Source organism: Bactrocera neohumeralis, chromosome 4 (assembly GCF_024586455.1).
Source record: "Bactrocera neohumeralis isolate Rockhampton chromosome 4, APGP_CSIRO_Bneo_wtdbg2-racon-allhic-juicebox.fasta_v2, whole genome shotgun sequence".
NCBI classification, from domain to species: domain Eukaryota; kingdom Metazoa; phylum Arthropoda; class Insecta; order Diptera; family Tephritidae; genus Bactrocera; species Bactrocera neohumeralis.
In genome coordinates, this window is record NC_065921.1 from 48,460,652 (window position 1) to 48,477,284 (window position 16,633).

Here is a 16,633-nt window from a genome sequence, read left to right on the forward strand (position 1 = left end):
TAATATACGAAGAAATTGTTCAGATCGGCTTACTATAGCATATAGCTGCAATACAAACTGAACGATCAGACTCAAATGCTTGCATGGGAAACTTCCTCATTTACCGTGGTATCTTCACAAAATTTGGTATGAGTTATTGTTCATAGAAGTAATGGAATATCGGGAGAAATTGTTTAGATCGACTCACTATAGCATATAGCTGCCATACAAAACGAACGATCGGAATCAAGGGCTTGCATGGAAAACTTTCGCATTTGACGTAATATTTTTACGAAATTTTACATGGATTACTGCTTAAGGTAAGGATAAAAAAAATAGTTCACATCGAATTACTACAGCATACAGCTTCCATAGAAACTGAATGATCGAAATCAAATGCTTGCATGGAAAACTTTCTTTCTCACTTGACGATATGTCTTAACGAAATTTGGTAGAAATAATGGAGTCATGTGTAGAAGTTCACGCAAGTGAGGAAAGTTCTCTGATCGCCATTCACTTGGGAGTGGCCAGAAACGATTCTTTTACATATCACTCAAGCAGTTCACGACTTCCGGTATTTGACCAAGTATCCTCTGGGTAGCCTAAGAACATCCGTTTGAAGACGAGCTAACGTGAAAAGGCGAAACATCCCCATAGGGTTGTGCGTTGGGTTTGGGACCCGCCACGTAAAAAAAACACTCCGAGGAAAAAGCAACGACAGCCTCGGATGAGAGACCCCCCTTTTGAAGACGACCATGGCAAACGAAATAAGGACTATGAATTGAGGGAATGCACCTGGAATGTCCGGTCCCTTAATTGGTAAGGTTACGCTGCCCAGCTGGTTGATGTCTACGTAAAAATAAAGGCTGACATCACCGCCGTCCAAGAAATGCGATGGACGGGACAAGGACAGAGACAAGTAGGTCCTTGTGGCATCTACTACAGTGGCCATACAAAGGAGCGCAAATTTGGTGTAAGATTCGTGGTGGGAAAGAGACTCCGTCGCCGAGTACTATCATTCACTGCGGTGAATGAACGTCTAGCCGCAATCCGCATCAAAGCGAGGTTCTTCAACATACCGCTGACTTGCGCCCAAGCCTCGACGGAAGAGAAGGACGATGTGACCAAAGAAGCCTTCTATGAGTGCTTGGAGCGCACTTATGAGAGCTGCCCCGCCACGATGTCAAAATCGTGCTTGGCGACTTTAACGCCAGGGTGGGCAAAGAAGGTATCTTTGGCACTAGGGTCGGTACATTCAGCCTCCACGACGAATCATCCCCAAATAGGTTGAGGCTGATCGACTTCGCCGGGGCACAAAATATGGTTATCTGTAGTACTAGATTCCAGCATAAGAAGATTCATCGGGTCGGCTTTAGTATACCATCCCAGGATTTCGGGAATAAAATGGGTATGGTCGGATAGAGGAGATTCTCCAGATCACGAATATATATAGCCGCAGGATGCTTATAGTTTTCGAGTTATTCGCGTTTTAAGTGGAAAATTTGCAATATTTTAATTACATATTTTCGATATATAAAATTAATTTAGCACTTATATTTTTCACTTTTATATACACTAACACATCACTTATTCATTTGCACACATTTATTTTATATAATATAGTGCAAAAATAGCTTTTAGTTAACATTTAAATTATTGTTGAATTTGATTATTTAAGAATAACAAATGAACTACAAACTGTCATATAATCAGTGTTACCTTATCGACATCATTTGTAAAAATAAATGTGTCAAATAATCAGTGTTACTATAGTAAAATACTTACAAACTAAAATAAAAAAAAAAAATATAAAGAAATATTATACCCTAAATACAGGAAACATAACCGTAGATAAACATTAAAAAAAATATAAAAAATTTAAGTGGCTGCCAATGTAAAAATGAGTTCTACGGGAGAAAAAAAATGTATATACCCGGTGTTGGACCGACCAGGGTTATTTTTTTTTGAAGCGCGGCCGAAGGCCGCCCACGCAAAAAGGAGTTCTACGCAAAGAAGTAGCAATGTCATAGAGGGCATAACAACCACTCTAACATCAATGCGATCTAACGGATATAAGTACTGCTACTTTTAAAGCAAAGTACCGTTGCTTTTATTTGGCATTTTTATAATTATTTCGTGTTTGGAAGATTAAGCTGTGTGGACATATAATTATATTAATTTTTATTAAAATTACGGAAATATTTTTGAAAAAAATGGAAAATAATTCTTCAGGTATGATAAATTAAATATTGAAAAGAATATTTAAATCATGTTTCTAATACTTTGTTATAATTATATGTAGATCTGAAAGAAGAAGCGACTATAAATGTTCGCAAATCAAACAAATTGAGCGTGTCAGAGGTGAAGAGAATGTGGAATATTTCAAAAATAATCAACGCATTTCAAACAAAGGAGAGCTGCATATTATTTTGCGAAGAGGAGTTTCTCATTGCCAGAGGAAGGACTTGCAGGGTGCATAGACTGCCGATGGTGCTCTCCATGACGGGAAATAGCACCGTCGGTACGTTTAGGTGCCGAAAAGGATCTTGCCGAATGCGTTCCGGAATATCTCGATCCACGGGCACCTGGCTGGAAAATGTTAGAATACCATTGCCACAAGTTTTTTACCTAATGTTTTGCTACGCATCGCACTGGTCGCATGACGTAGTAAGGGAAAACAGTATTGTCATGGAATCTATTTTATCTAGCGCTACCATATGTGACTGGTATAATTACTGTCGCAAAGCGGTAGTTTTATATCAAGTGGAAAATCAGGAGGCGGTAGGTAAAATAGGTGGCCCTGGCAAAAAGGTCCAAATTGATGAAAGCAAATTTGGGAAGAGGAAATTTAATAAAGTTAAGGTTAAAATATACAATATTAGGTACTTACTTATATGTTTTTCTCATTTTAGACAGGAGTGTGGAAGGTCACTGGGTGTTGGGGATGATTGAGGATGGGAGCGACGACCTGCGGCTGGAGGTATGCCCAGATAATGTTAGGTCTGCGGAGGTGCTAATACCCCTGATTAAGAAGCATGTTGCGCCAGGAACTACAATAAGCACAGATTGCTGGAAGGCGTACGATGGTTTGGCGAATCACGGGTATGAGCACTGAAAAGTGAATCACAGCGATTTGGACAATCCATTTGTGGCTGCAGATGGAACGCATACGCAGCGTATAGAGTCCCAGTGGCGTGTGATTAAAAGGTTTTTTGCGAGGAATAACCACAACAATCCCGAAAACTTCGCCGACCTAATTTTTGAGTATGTTTGGCGGAAAAATGTGGCCAATAGACACGAAGATCCTTTCGTCAAATTATTAGAGGCAATAAAATTTATATAAAAGCCTTAATACACGTTTGTTTTATTAGATTGAAATAATTTCTTTATATTTTATGTTTTCCTTTCTCTTATTTGGGGTATAATTTGTTTACTTAATTTCTTTTAGTTATTTTACACGCAAAAAGGAGTTCTACGCGAAAAAAATTTGATACACCGCGGTGTTGGACCGACCAGGGTTATTGTTTTTTATAGGTTGTTGATTTTCGTATTTGGGGTATAACCTGTTCCCTTTATTTCATTTAGTTATTTTACAAATGATGTTGATAAGGTAACACTGATTATATGACAGTTTGTAATTCATTTGTTATTCTTAAATAATCAAATTCAACAATAATTTAAATGTGTATTAAAAGCTATTTTTGCACTATATTATATAAAATAAATGTGTGCAAATGAATAAGTGATGTGTTAGTGTATATAAAAGTGAAAAATATAAGTGCTAAATTAATTTTATATATCGGAAATATGTTATTAAAATATTCCAAATTTTCAACTTAAAACGCGAATAACTCGAAAACTATAAGCTTCCTGCGGCTATAACCATATATATTCGTGATCTGGAGAATCTCCACTATCCGACCATACCCATTTTATTCCCGAAATCCTGGGATGGTATACTAAATTCTTCCCACAACTCGGTATAAGGGAACTGTGGGACGGTATTTCAAACTCCTTACGTACAGCTGCATCCGAAACCATTGGTTTTCGGAAAGTGCAAAAGAACAGCTGGTACGACGAGGAGTGCCGTGTCGCAGCGGAGAGAAAACAGGCTGCCTATTTCGCAACGTTACGATCGACCACTACACGTGCGGGATAGGATAGATACCGAGAGTTGAAGAGATAAGTGAGACGCATTTGCAGACAGAAGAAGAAAGTGGTCGAAATGCGTGAGTACGAAGAGCTTGATAAGCTGGCCGACAGAGGTAATGCTCGAAAATTCTACAAAAAAATGCGGCGGCTTACAGAAGGTTTCAAGACCGGAAATTACTCTTGTAGAATCCCCAATGGTGATCTAGTCATCGATGTCCAGAGTATACTTAAATTATGGAGGGAACACTTCTCCAGTGTGCTGAATGGCAGTGAACGCACAACGCCAGGAGAAGGCGAACCCGTTTCCCCAATCGATGACGGTGGAGCAGACGTTCCATTGCCCGACCATGAAGAAGTTCGGATAGCAACTGCCCTCCTGAAGAACAACAAAGCGGCAGGGGCCGACGGGTTGCCCGCCGAGCTAGTCAAACACGGCGGCGAAGAACTGATAAGGAGCATGCATCAGCTTCTTTGTAAAATATGGTCAGACGAAAGCATGCCCAACGATTGGAATTTAAGTGTGCTATGCCCAATCCATAAAAAAGGAGACCCCACAATTTGCGCCAACTACCGTGGGATTTGCCTCCTCAACATCGCAAATAAGGTTCTATCGAGCGGATTGTGTGAAAGACTAAAGCCCACCGTCAACAAACTGATTGCACTTTATCAGTGTGGCTTTAGACCTGGCAAATCAACAACCGACCAGATATTCACCATGCGCCAAATCTTGGAAAAGACCCGTGAAAGGAGAATCGACACACACCACCTCTTCGTCGATTTCAAAGCTGCTTTCGACAGCACGAAAAGGAGCTGCCTTTATGCCGCGATGTCTGAATTTGGTATCCCCGCAAAACTAATACGGCTGTGTAAGCTGACGTTGAGCAACACCAAAAGCTCCGTCAGAATCGGGAAGGACCTCTCCGAGCCGTTCGATACCAAACGAGGTTTCAGACAAGGCTATTCCCTATCGTGCGACTTTTTCAACCTGCATCTGGAGAAAATAGTTCGAGCTGCAGAACTAATTAGAGAAGGTACCATCTTCTGTAAGAGTGTACTACTCCTGGCGTATGCCGATGATATTGATATCATCGGCCTCAACACCCGCGACGTAAGTTCTGCTTTCTCCAGGCTGGACAAGGAAGCAAAAGAAATGGGTCTGGAAGTGAACGAGGGCAAGACGAAATATCTCCTGTCATCAAACATACAGTCGTCGCACTCGCGACTTGGCACTCACGACACTGTTGACAGTTATAACTTTGAAGTCGTAGATAATTTCGTCTATCTTGGAACCAGCGTAAGCACCACTAACAATGTCAGCCTAGAAATCCAACGCAGATTAAGTCTTGCCAACAGGTGCTACTTCGGACTGAGTAGACAATTGAGAAGCAAAGTGGTCTCTCGACAAACAAAAACCAAACTCTATAAGTCACTCATAATTCCCGTCCTGCTATATGGTGCAGAGGCTTGGACGATGTCAACAACGGATGAGTCGACGTTGCGAGTTTTCGAGTCAAAAGTTCTGCGAAAGATTTATGGTCCTTTGCGCGTTGGCCACGGTGAATATCGCATTCGATGGAACGATGAGCTGTACGAGATATACGACGACATTGACATATGTAGTTCAGCGAATTAAAAGACAACGGCTACGCTGGCTAGGTCATGTTGTGCGGATGGACGAAAACACTCCAGCTCTGAAAGTATTCGACGCAGTACCCGCCGGGGAAAGCAGAGGAAGACCTCCACTCCGTTGGAAGGGCCAAGTGGAGAAGGACCTGGCTTCGCTTGGAATATCCAACTGGCGCCACGTAGCGAAAAGAAGAAACGACTGGCGCGCGGTTGTTAACTCGGCTATAATCGCGTAAGCGGTGTCTACGCCAATTAAGAAGAAGAAGAATGTTACCTCCGAAGAAATTGTTAAGATCGGTTAGCTGTAGCATATAGCTATAAACTGAACGATCGGTGTGGTTTATTCTCCAAGGTAACGCTACAATAGTTGGAGTAATTTTGCAGGTCGAAAAATCAAAATTACTTAAGTTCTTAAGTGACAAGAAATGTTCATGAAATTTAGAATGGATTATTGCCTAATAGCCTTGACAGACGGCAGCGTTAATCCGGATTAACTGCGCACTTAATCAGATCCGAATTTGTAGGTGACAGACGGCAGCTATGCGAGTTTGAAACTCTCATAAACAGCTCATTGTCCTTTTTATAATATTTTCAATGAAAATTGATAGAAGATAAACATTACGGTTGTTAGCCGACCAATTTTTACCAAATCATTTTTTATTACAAAAAAATATCAACACATTATTTTTAAAACTGCATCATAACATAGAAGTTTTATTGATATTATATTGAGAATTTGATAAACAGCTGTCAGGGTTGCTTGTATTTCAATCACAATAGATGAAAATTGGCCATTTTTAACAATGTTGCAAACGAAAATCTCACAAACTCCCTAAAATTTTGAGAGTTATTTTTGGATTCAGCAACGGAGTTAGCTGTGGTAACTCCTGAATTAAAAAAATAAAATACAATTAATCTGGTTTAACGCTGCCGTCTGTCAATGCTATAAGATACCGCTTTAATTTTCAAAAGAATTGTTAAGGTTGGACTGCCAAACAAACTGACCAAACAAAATCAAGTTCACATATAGGCAACTTTGGCTATATGTAGTATGTAATTGTCATGTTTTAAAACCCTAATTAACTGATAGGTACGAACAAAACAAAACCTAGGTACAAAACAAAGTCGGAAGGTTAGGTAAAGTATAACCAGATAAAAAAATTATTTAAATAGGGTGGTAACACAACCGATTATTTCAGTTTACGCGTGCAGCTTAAACTTTGAACAACACAAGCAACTTTCAAATTTATCGAAAAAAATCTTTTTTTTTTTTTAATTACCATTATTTTTTTGGAATATATTGTTATTTATTATTAATTTTTATACCCTGAACAGGGTATATTAAGAAAAGAAGACGTCGTGAACTTTCTCCTGATGCACTGCTAGTAGAACAAGCACGTCAACGTCGAGCTGCCAATATCTTTGATAAGTAAGCATTTTTGATAAAAAAGGGCCCACTGAAATATCGGTGTGTTGTGGGGGCACTTGGTTCCCTCACCAAGTAAAAAAGCTAGAAAAACGTCAGACCTCATCAAAGTTCACGCACTTGGAAGATGCTAAAAAAGTTTTTTACTTTTCATCGAAGTTTCCATCTTCGGACCAAAAATATAATATCTGCATCACCTGCTATCGGATTGTCAAACAAGGTAAATTACCAAATATCTGCCTCTCAGAAGGATTGGAGTTTCCTGATATTCTGGAATGTCTTCGGGACTTAACGTCTCTGGAGGAAAGGCTAATATCCCTGAGAATCCCATCCTTAGGATATGAACGACAATGCTAATCGTGGAGCAGTAGTAAATATCCCGATTTCTGTTGTAGAGACAGTCACCATGTTGCCACGAAGATTTGACAATAGCCATCTTATTCAAGTGAACCTGAAACGTTGCTTGGAATATCAGCAAAGTTTTATGACGTAGACAGTGCGACCAGCAAAAATATTGCAGGCACCGAAATATCTGTTGGGTTCAGAGCTCTAAGTCAAGCACAACATTCAAATGTCAAGTCATGGCAAATGTAGGAAACGAGGAAACTGTGCCATTTATTGCGGATCCTACAGATGACGTCCATGAAAACTTATAGCAAAATTGCGCGATCTGAAGTACGACGCTATGATCGACGTTGCGTGCGTGCTTCTGTATATTTGTAAGTTCTACGAGTTGGAGCGCAAAAAGTCTGGATGAAGAAATATAACTGCTGCAGAGACAAAATAGCCGGAGCTGTTGGTCATATTAAACAAACTAGTCGATAAAGTAGACATTTCGGAAGAAGAGGCCACTGCCCTATCAGGTTCTGAAAAGGCGAGACTGATAAGGACAGATCCAGTTACATATTCCAGATATTTCGACAATGGTTTCCGCCAAATGCCGAAATTGTTACAAAACTGACTGTTTGGAGTAGTCCGTTAATGTACTGGTTAAGCGATGCACCGAAATTGGAAAGTGATGAAATCATCAACACAACTGAAGTTGAAACTTTCATCGACCGACACATTACGACTGATGGGGATGATTTGGACTTACAGGAATTTATTCAGTACCAAAACCACAGACATGGTCAAGTTTGCCTAAGAGACCAGCATGGAAAACAAGTGTGCCGATTCAACATGCCATATCCGCCGATGCCGCGGGCAGAAATTCTTTTCCCCTTGGAGAATCAGGAAGGTATTGAGCAACACAAACTTCCAATTCTAAAAATACAGGAACTATTAAATCTAACGGATCTCGCAGAAGATGAAACAATATGGTTGAAAATTTGCTTTGAAAATTGTTTGTCGAATGAGTGCATTAACACTGACTTTGAAGGATACAAGGTCGCTCTTCACTCATCTGTAAAAACGCCACACATTTTCTTAAAGAGAAAATTTTCGGACAGGCTTCTAAATGCTTACAATAAAAATATATTTCACTTGCATAGAGCAACGCCTACGCTTGCTGCAGCTATATAATTAATTATATAAATAAATCTAATAGAGGGATATCAACACTACTGAGACAAGCCATGGAGGAAATAAATGCTGAGAATTTCTCCATTAAAAGAAAACTGCAGCACATCGGAAACATATTTGAAAACTGATCGGATTTGGGACTGCATTTATCGGAAGCGAGAAATGGGGAGATATTTATAAATACATCACATCCAAACAATCGAGCAAGGATGCTAAAGCCCAGACGTGAATTGGATGCTTTACAGGAGAATTCTACTCTCCTGTAAAGTTTTTTTTAAAGAATTCTCTGTGTGACAAATTTTTATCCAACTAGCTTGAACGGATTCTGAAAAATCTGTTTCAGCGGATGAGAGCGTTGCCTCTCAACTTTTGGATCCAGAGCAAGTAGGAGATGTTAATGTTTTTCACGAGGACAACAATAGTGTGGAGAGGTGAAGATCAAGAATTTGCCATCGCTTTAGAACACATGTCAGAGGGAAATATGACACACGCTGACATCCAATTAATCAAAATACCTCTAACGAGATACCCAATGAAGCCATCCATCTCTTTTATTCAAATGCTGGAGCAAATAATTTCAATACGACAAAACTGGCGAACACGATGACCGACGAGTTCATTTCGACTGCGAAGGATACAATTAAGTCAAGTTCCTTAACAGAACGCAGCAGGGCAAACATATTAGAAGCTGTGAAAGGTTTCCAGCCATCAGAAACACAGGAAATGCCTCATACATTGCAGCTCAAAACATCGATTAAATATATGTTAGCAGTCAACATAAGCACGAGTGATGGATTAGTAAATGGTGCTACAGGGGAACTAAGCAGGTGGATACCGAATCGCCTGGACCCAAAAGCACAGTGTTGCGACTATGGGTGAAATTCGCCGAATCAAAAGTTGGAAGCTTTGCACGTTCCAAGCAGCTGCATAGTCGCATTGCACATTGGACACCAATCATGAAGGTGGTCTGATCATTCGAATACAAGCGAAATGGACAAATAACTATAGAACGTAGACAGTTACCTGTCATTCCAGCTGAAGATATCACGATACATAAAAGGTGGAACATGCGGCCAAGTTGCGGTACCCTCTGTAGAGTTAGCAGGTCAGCTTTATACAGCCTTGGGCTTTATCTTAAGAAGAATTTCCGATAGAGGGCTATAATGTTATTGCACGCATTGATGGAAAAACAAGGTCTTCCCGACGACGCCCGGCCAACGGCCTTATAATATAGACTGACTTCATAAACGCAGTTTGCAATGCAACACTGGAATGCATAGAGTTCACAAATGCCTTTGCCTTATTTTTGGCAATGCCTTGAGTTCGTTATTGCATGGCAACTCTTTTCAATGCGCAACAGATGTCGAATTTGTGCATTGTTTTCGTTTGTGATGCTTATGGTTTTTTTGCGGTTGAAATGACGGACATATTATGGTAAGTTAAATTTTTATACGAAGGTGGCCGTCGCCCCGGGCGCAACGCCTTGGGGGCCGCAAAATGATCTTCGCTGTTTTTTAATGTTCAGAAAAAAATATTCAACAAATTTTTTTACAAAATTTATTATAAAAGATAAAGAGTTGTACACTCACAATGTAATAATCTGAATAACAATGAAAAATATTAATTTTTACTCGAATACTCTTCATTTTTTGAATTTGTCGTATATCTTTTGGCTTATATCTCTCCTAAAAATAGTGATAGAGCTTAAAGTGCAGTTTGCACTTTTCTAGCTTTGTCTAGCAACAGTTACCCTATGCTTTGAATGCAGCAAATACTTTTATTTCTCCAAATTTTCAAAAATGGTATTTAATCAAATTCCTGCGAATTGTGTCAAAAGTGTACAAGATATAGGGCGAAATGGGTTTTTTCTATGGGTTTTAATAAGACGTCTTGTAAATTTACTATCAATTTCCCAAAAACCGTATTGTGAGAATTTTGGAACTTCAGAATTTGCGTGGCTTCTAGTTCCTAAATTTTATAAAATTAATATCGAATATCGAAAAATTCACTTTTGTTCGTAGGTAGATAGATAAAGGGGGGCGGCAGAACATCCTTGGCCCCGGGCGCCCTGAGTTGTAGCTAGGCCACTGCGCAGTAGCGTTCTTGTGCCAAGTGAAATGATCGAAAGTTCACTTCATAATTTAATAGCAGATGTAACAAGTGATGGCCCTTCGACACCGACCAATAACCACTCGACAATGAACTCAGATGTGACACCTGCAGATTTCACAACTCCAAGGTGTGTAATGAAACGAAAACGTTGCAAAGTCCTGGATTTTTTGAACAAAGAATCTGAGGCAGATGCCAAAATTATGAAGAAACTGCTGGACATGGAGACAGAAAAAATTGCGGTGGAAAAAGAGAAAGTAGCTGAGTTAAAGGAAATTCGTACCTTATTCCAGAGAGTTGTAGAAAATTCACAATAATTCTTAATTTGTTTACTCTAATAGGCTGAAGTCTTTTTAACCCGTTACTGCCCAGAACTTTTTTTCTTTCAGACTTTGCTGAAATTAAGTAGACTTATGTATTTTGACCTCCTGAGCACGAAATTGATGTCCGTTTTACGATTCACTATATAACTTTTCCGGAAAATGCGAAAAACCAGCGTTGCCATATGGTAACCGTGGGTCGCCTAGGGTGCAGGTTTTTTGCTCTTCCTTTTTGAAATAAAATCTTCGAAAAATCTTGTTTTATGCATTTTTATTGAAATTTTAAGTAAGAAAAAATAAATTTTATGACAATACAGTTATGGTTTGGTATGGTAGTCTGCAAAACACTTGACGCAAAGTCCAACGTTACATTTTCCACATGCTGTTCGCCCGTTAACGCTACAATTTTCACCCGCACAACGTCTACGATTTGATGGCACTACAAAGTGCCCAGTTTGATCGTACCGGAGAGTGTGTTCTACGCGACTTAGTTGCTGGGCATATCTGTGAGAAGTCATGGGACCAAGCGATTTGGCTTTGGTACCATAATGTCTGCAGTAGTATACGGCCAGTTGTCGTCGAAATTCAAGTTGCGTCATTTTTGGTTGCTCTTTTCGATGAAGCTGCCAAGCATTTTGAATAGGAGCATCTATCAGCCAGGTAAATATGCTAGACGACCACTTTTTTCCCCTGTAAGCGATGCGGTACTGGGCCAAGTTTTGATCGAAACGATCTACTCCACACATATATTTGTTATATTCAGTGATCGCACAAGGACGGGGTTCGTTTATTCGGGATTTACTCTGCTTTGAATAACGTTGTGCCATTGACTTAGGATTTTCACCAAAAGTGGTAGACAATAAGCAGACAACATTATTATCTTTCCATTTCACCAAACGAATACCAGTACTTTTCATAACAATTGATTCCGAGTAACCTCTATCCATTGATTTAAAATTTTTCTTGTGCATCAGAGGACAGCTTGCAGAAATGCGGTTTTCACCGATTGTTCCCATGGCATTATATCCACATCTTTTCAGAAAAGCTAACAAAGGATAACTAGTGAAAAGGTTGTCGAAATAAAACGAAAACGGCAACACTTTTAATGAATCAGGAAAATCGTCAACCATACTGACCAAAGGAGCAGCTCATTTTCCAAACTTCGCTTCATAATCTTCGTTTGCACGAGGATTCTTTCCTTGGTAAATTTCGAAGTTCACAATATAGCCCGATGGAGTGCAAAGGGACCAAACTTTATACCCAAAACGTAATGGTTTGCCCTTGATAAACTGCTTACATCCGTGTCTGCCAAAGTAGGAAATCATACTTTCGTCAAAGAATAGATTTTGTTCGGCATGAAAATGATCAATCATTTTCGCTTTTAAATGATCAGTCAATGGTCGCAATTTCCACATTTTATCGGGATTGGCGTCGCCGTTTTTTGAAGAAGCATTAGAGTTGTCTTCGAAGTGAAGATTTTGCAAAATTTCCTGAAATCTATTTCGACGCATTGTGTTACTCACTAAGCTGTTGCGAATATCTCCATCTTGACTCCATAGATTTCTGAAATTGGCGTGGTTATTGTATCCCGTAATGACCAATATGCCAATAAATGCTCGAAGTTCGCCGACTGTTATGCTTGGGTTAGGTCTATTCTCTCCGATCGCATACATTGCACTTTGTTCGCAAATGTGTCCCAATAATTCATCATCGAAAAACTTTTCAAATTGCTGATGCGGTAGTAAATAACGACAATCCTCGTAATTTGCATCTGGGAAAATGGGAATAAGAGATGACGCGTCATCTTTTATCCATTGAAATGTTGTTTGTTTATTACTTTGTGGCAGTGAAACATTTGAAGATTTTGGTGTCACTCTACGTAACCGCTTTCTGTCTGGTGATGTACAATTGGATGCTGAAGGTTGACCATTAAAATCCATACTTTTATATTCTTTTTCCACAATAACGACGGGCAAATCTTCGATATTTGGAACTAAAGAATCCAAGATAATTATTATTATGTAAATATGAAGCAATATTGTTTTCAAACATGCCTCCAATTTCATCTTCATCAAAATTTTGTAAACGTCGTCCACTAGCCATTACAACTTCACATCCGCTTTTAAGCTGAGCGGGACAAACATTATCTGGTATTCCCCCAGATTCGTCTTCCGCATCATCTTCATCAGATATATTGCCATCCACAGGAGGTTCAATATAAATAGTAGCTGGTACATCATTTTGATCACCTGCTTCGTCAAGCTCTTCAATAAAATCAAGCATTTGTTGCAACGATAAACCTCTAAGCAAAATAAAACATATAAAAACAAGAACATATACAGACATTTGTTTAATAAAAGCATAAAAATACTTCGTACGCGATCCAAAATGCAAAGAAAATCACAAAAAATTAAATGAAACACGAATAAAAAACCTGTCCCCTAGGCGACCCACGGTTACCATATGGTAACGCCTAAGGTAAAATGTAAAAAAATAGTAAAAACCAACTATTTTTTGACCAAACTGAATTCGCATTTTATAGTTTATTTATATAGCTATCGATTGGTATTATTAATTCTAAAGTCTGTCGAAATATAAGCATTATATTAAAGCACTTACCGACATGCCATATCGAAAAACGAGATTTTTCACCTTTGCTTTCGTCAACTTATTTTCAGATACGATAATTACTCGAATTGAACTCCCAATAATTGAAATTTCACAATTCTGGAAAGCTGCAAATTTTTCGCATAAGAAAACTGTTTGTAGTTTTGTAGTGTAGCTTTCAAGTTATTTATGAAAATGTAACATGACATTTTGCGTTATCATATGGTACGCATGGGTTATTTCGGATTAAGTTGAATTAAAACCTAATATCAATGCAATAATTTTATTGTTATGAATTGAATTCAATAAAACATGTTAAAACAAAATGCTCTTTATAATTCAATTTTTCATCTCCCTTTGCTTTTGCATCTCTCCGTCCAGATAAAGTGGTTTCCTCGAGCGTTTCAAATTCGATGATGTTTGTTTCTTCTATTATTTCATCGGTATTGCTGAATTCATTTACAATAATAATGTTATGAATTATCATACATGCCATTGTTATTAATTTTGGCATATATGGACGTTGAACTTCAATATATTTTAGTATTCTAAATTTATTTTTTAAAACGCCAATTCCACAACAACCCGAGTTGAGCTTAGAATTACATTATACTTCATTTGCATTTGTGTTAAGAATCCGTTATCACGATAAGGTATCATAATAAACTTTTCCAACGGATAATCTCCATCGCCCAAAAAATTGTGATTGGAATAAATATAAATTTTTTTTATTAATTATGGCCTTCCTGATAGAACTCATTTGCCATATCGATGCGTCATGGCATGCACCAGGGCAACCAATATAATACATCTATGAATTTCATGCGACTGTCGACAATAACCTTGCAAAAAAGTATTCAACTTAAAAAAATATAAGTTAGGGTAAAAAACTTTAAATATTTACTTGAGCTAGGATTGACTTTGTTCTCTTTCGGTTGCGATAACTGATTTCATCTTTGATTGGTTGTGAAATTGGAACATGTGTTCCATCGACGCACCCTAGAACAAAGGGGAATGGATTGAAGCAGAATTGAAAATTCTTCACTGATTTGCTTTTGTTCAGCTGCAGTCTTTGGAAGTTTTATAACATCTGCCTTTATTATTTAAAAAGAAAATTTTATATGCTAGGCCAATTGCTACACTAAAACGATCGCTGACGTCTCTAAAAGAGCAATTGTTGCCCAGCTTCCGTTATTTGTTCTGTTGCTGTTCGTTATTTGTAATGATTTTTGTGCGGAGGCCACCAAGGATTTATCATGCTTTGTAATAGGTATCTTTAATAAAAAAATATGAATTATTTCTTATAAATAATAATATTTAGTAGCAAATACTTTAAATGTGATCTTCGTCATACGAAATTGCGAGTAAACCACATCATCTTGCATAATTTCAATGGTTTTGCAAAAATATGAGGTTTTAGGAATCCTTCTTTTTGAATCGCGCATCTGTTTGCAGTGTTGCATTGCAAACTACGTTTATGAATTCAGCCATACTCTAAACAATATCGGTGCCCAGATCTATCAGAAGGATCATTTTCAAGGAACGTCACAGGTTCAGCAAAGTGGTTTACCAACTATTAAACGTAAATTCGACAGTTTCTTTATCATTTGTGTACAGGAACCCCACGTATAGACTGCCACAATTTAGAGAGCAAGTGGTAAATAATATCCGTAAGATAAATGCGTAGTTTAAAGGACCATCAGTATTCCTTGGAGACTTTAACATACATATGTATGTCGCCTCACAGCAACTGAGGCTCGATTACAACAGTTGGGATTTCAATCTACATTGGACAACGCCGCCACGACAAAACAGCAATAGATTGGGTATGGACAAACATGGATCCAGCAATGACCTCATGTATCACATATGAAGCACCATATAGTGATCATGACGGAATATTTTTAAGTTTTAGAAAATAGATACGTTATATATGTAGATATATATTAGAATCAATTCTAATATAATTTAGTATAATAATATTAGGTGCAAGTCATAGATATGAGTAAAGTAATCTATATAGCATAAATATGTATTATAGATATATTTATATATATCAATATAAATATACATTATATTTGCTCTGTGTTTTTATCAAACAAACTGTAAATATATACATATATGATATATATGTAATAATACATAAATATAATAATCATTAAGTTTATGTTAACAATAAATCTTCTTAAAATTTTAAATAACTTTAACGTTTCTAGCAAACAACGTGGCTAAAAAGAACCAGTAAAATGTTTTCATTTGGATGAAAACCACTGGCCGGTTATGTCTTTAGATTTACTTAAACACATAGTTACTACAAGAAATGCAACTGTGAAGGGTATATTAGCTTCGGTGCAGCCGAAGTTAACGTTTTTTTCTTGTTTTGAATTTATAATGAACTTTAATGAACCAAATATGTACCATTTTGGTCGACCACTTTTTGCAATTTTTCCGCTAGAGACATTATTCCATGAGTGTAATTTTGTTTTCTGTTTTTTCCCGAAAAACTGCGACAAATAATTTCACATGTTTCTCTTGAAGCCACCTTTACTCAATTAAGGGAGTTCTGCATTGATCGAAACAAATGGTAGTGTCAGGGCTCTATGGGGGATGCATCAAAACTTTCCAGCCAAGCTCTCCCAGTTTTTGCCGAGTCATCAAAGATGATTATGGTCTAGCATTGTCCTGATTGAAGACGAAGCTCTTTCTGTTGATCAGTCCTTGCAGTTTTTTTGAATTGCTGGCCTCAATCTCAGTAAAATGTAAAATCAATTGTTCGACCAGGCTGCAGCAGCTCATAGTTGATGATGTTTTCAATCCCACCAAAAACTTAGCATAACCTTTCGAGACGTCAATCCTGGCTTTGCGACCATTTGTTGAGCTTCATCACGCTTGG

General features: G+C 38.1%; 1 protein-coding gene and 1 pseudogene across 1 annotated transcript; one reads left to right on the top strand and one right to left on the bottom strand.

Annotated features, from left to right (window-relative positions):
• The first annotated feature begins 2,430 nt into the window (after positions 1–2,430).
• LOC126755737 (uncharacterized) lies at positions 2,431–3,322 on the top strand (annotated as a pseudogene).
• An 8,959-nt stretch (positions 3,323–12,281) lies between these two features.
• LOC126755738 (piggyBac transposable element-derived protein 3-like) lies at positions 12,282–13,763 on the bottom strand. Its single transcript, XM_050468481.1, has 3 exons — positions 13,753–13,763; positions 13,188–13,435; positions 12,282–13,126 (listed from the first exon to the last, which is right to left on the bottom strand). Exons 1-3 carry the CDS (start codon positions 13,761–13,763, stop codon positions 12,282–12,284), a joined length of 1,104 nt encoding a protein of 367 aa, XP_050324438.1.
• Positions 13,764–16,633: the final 2,870 nt, after the last annotated feature.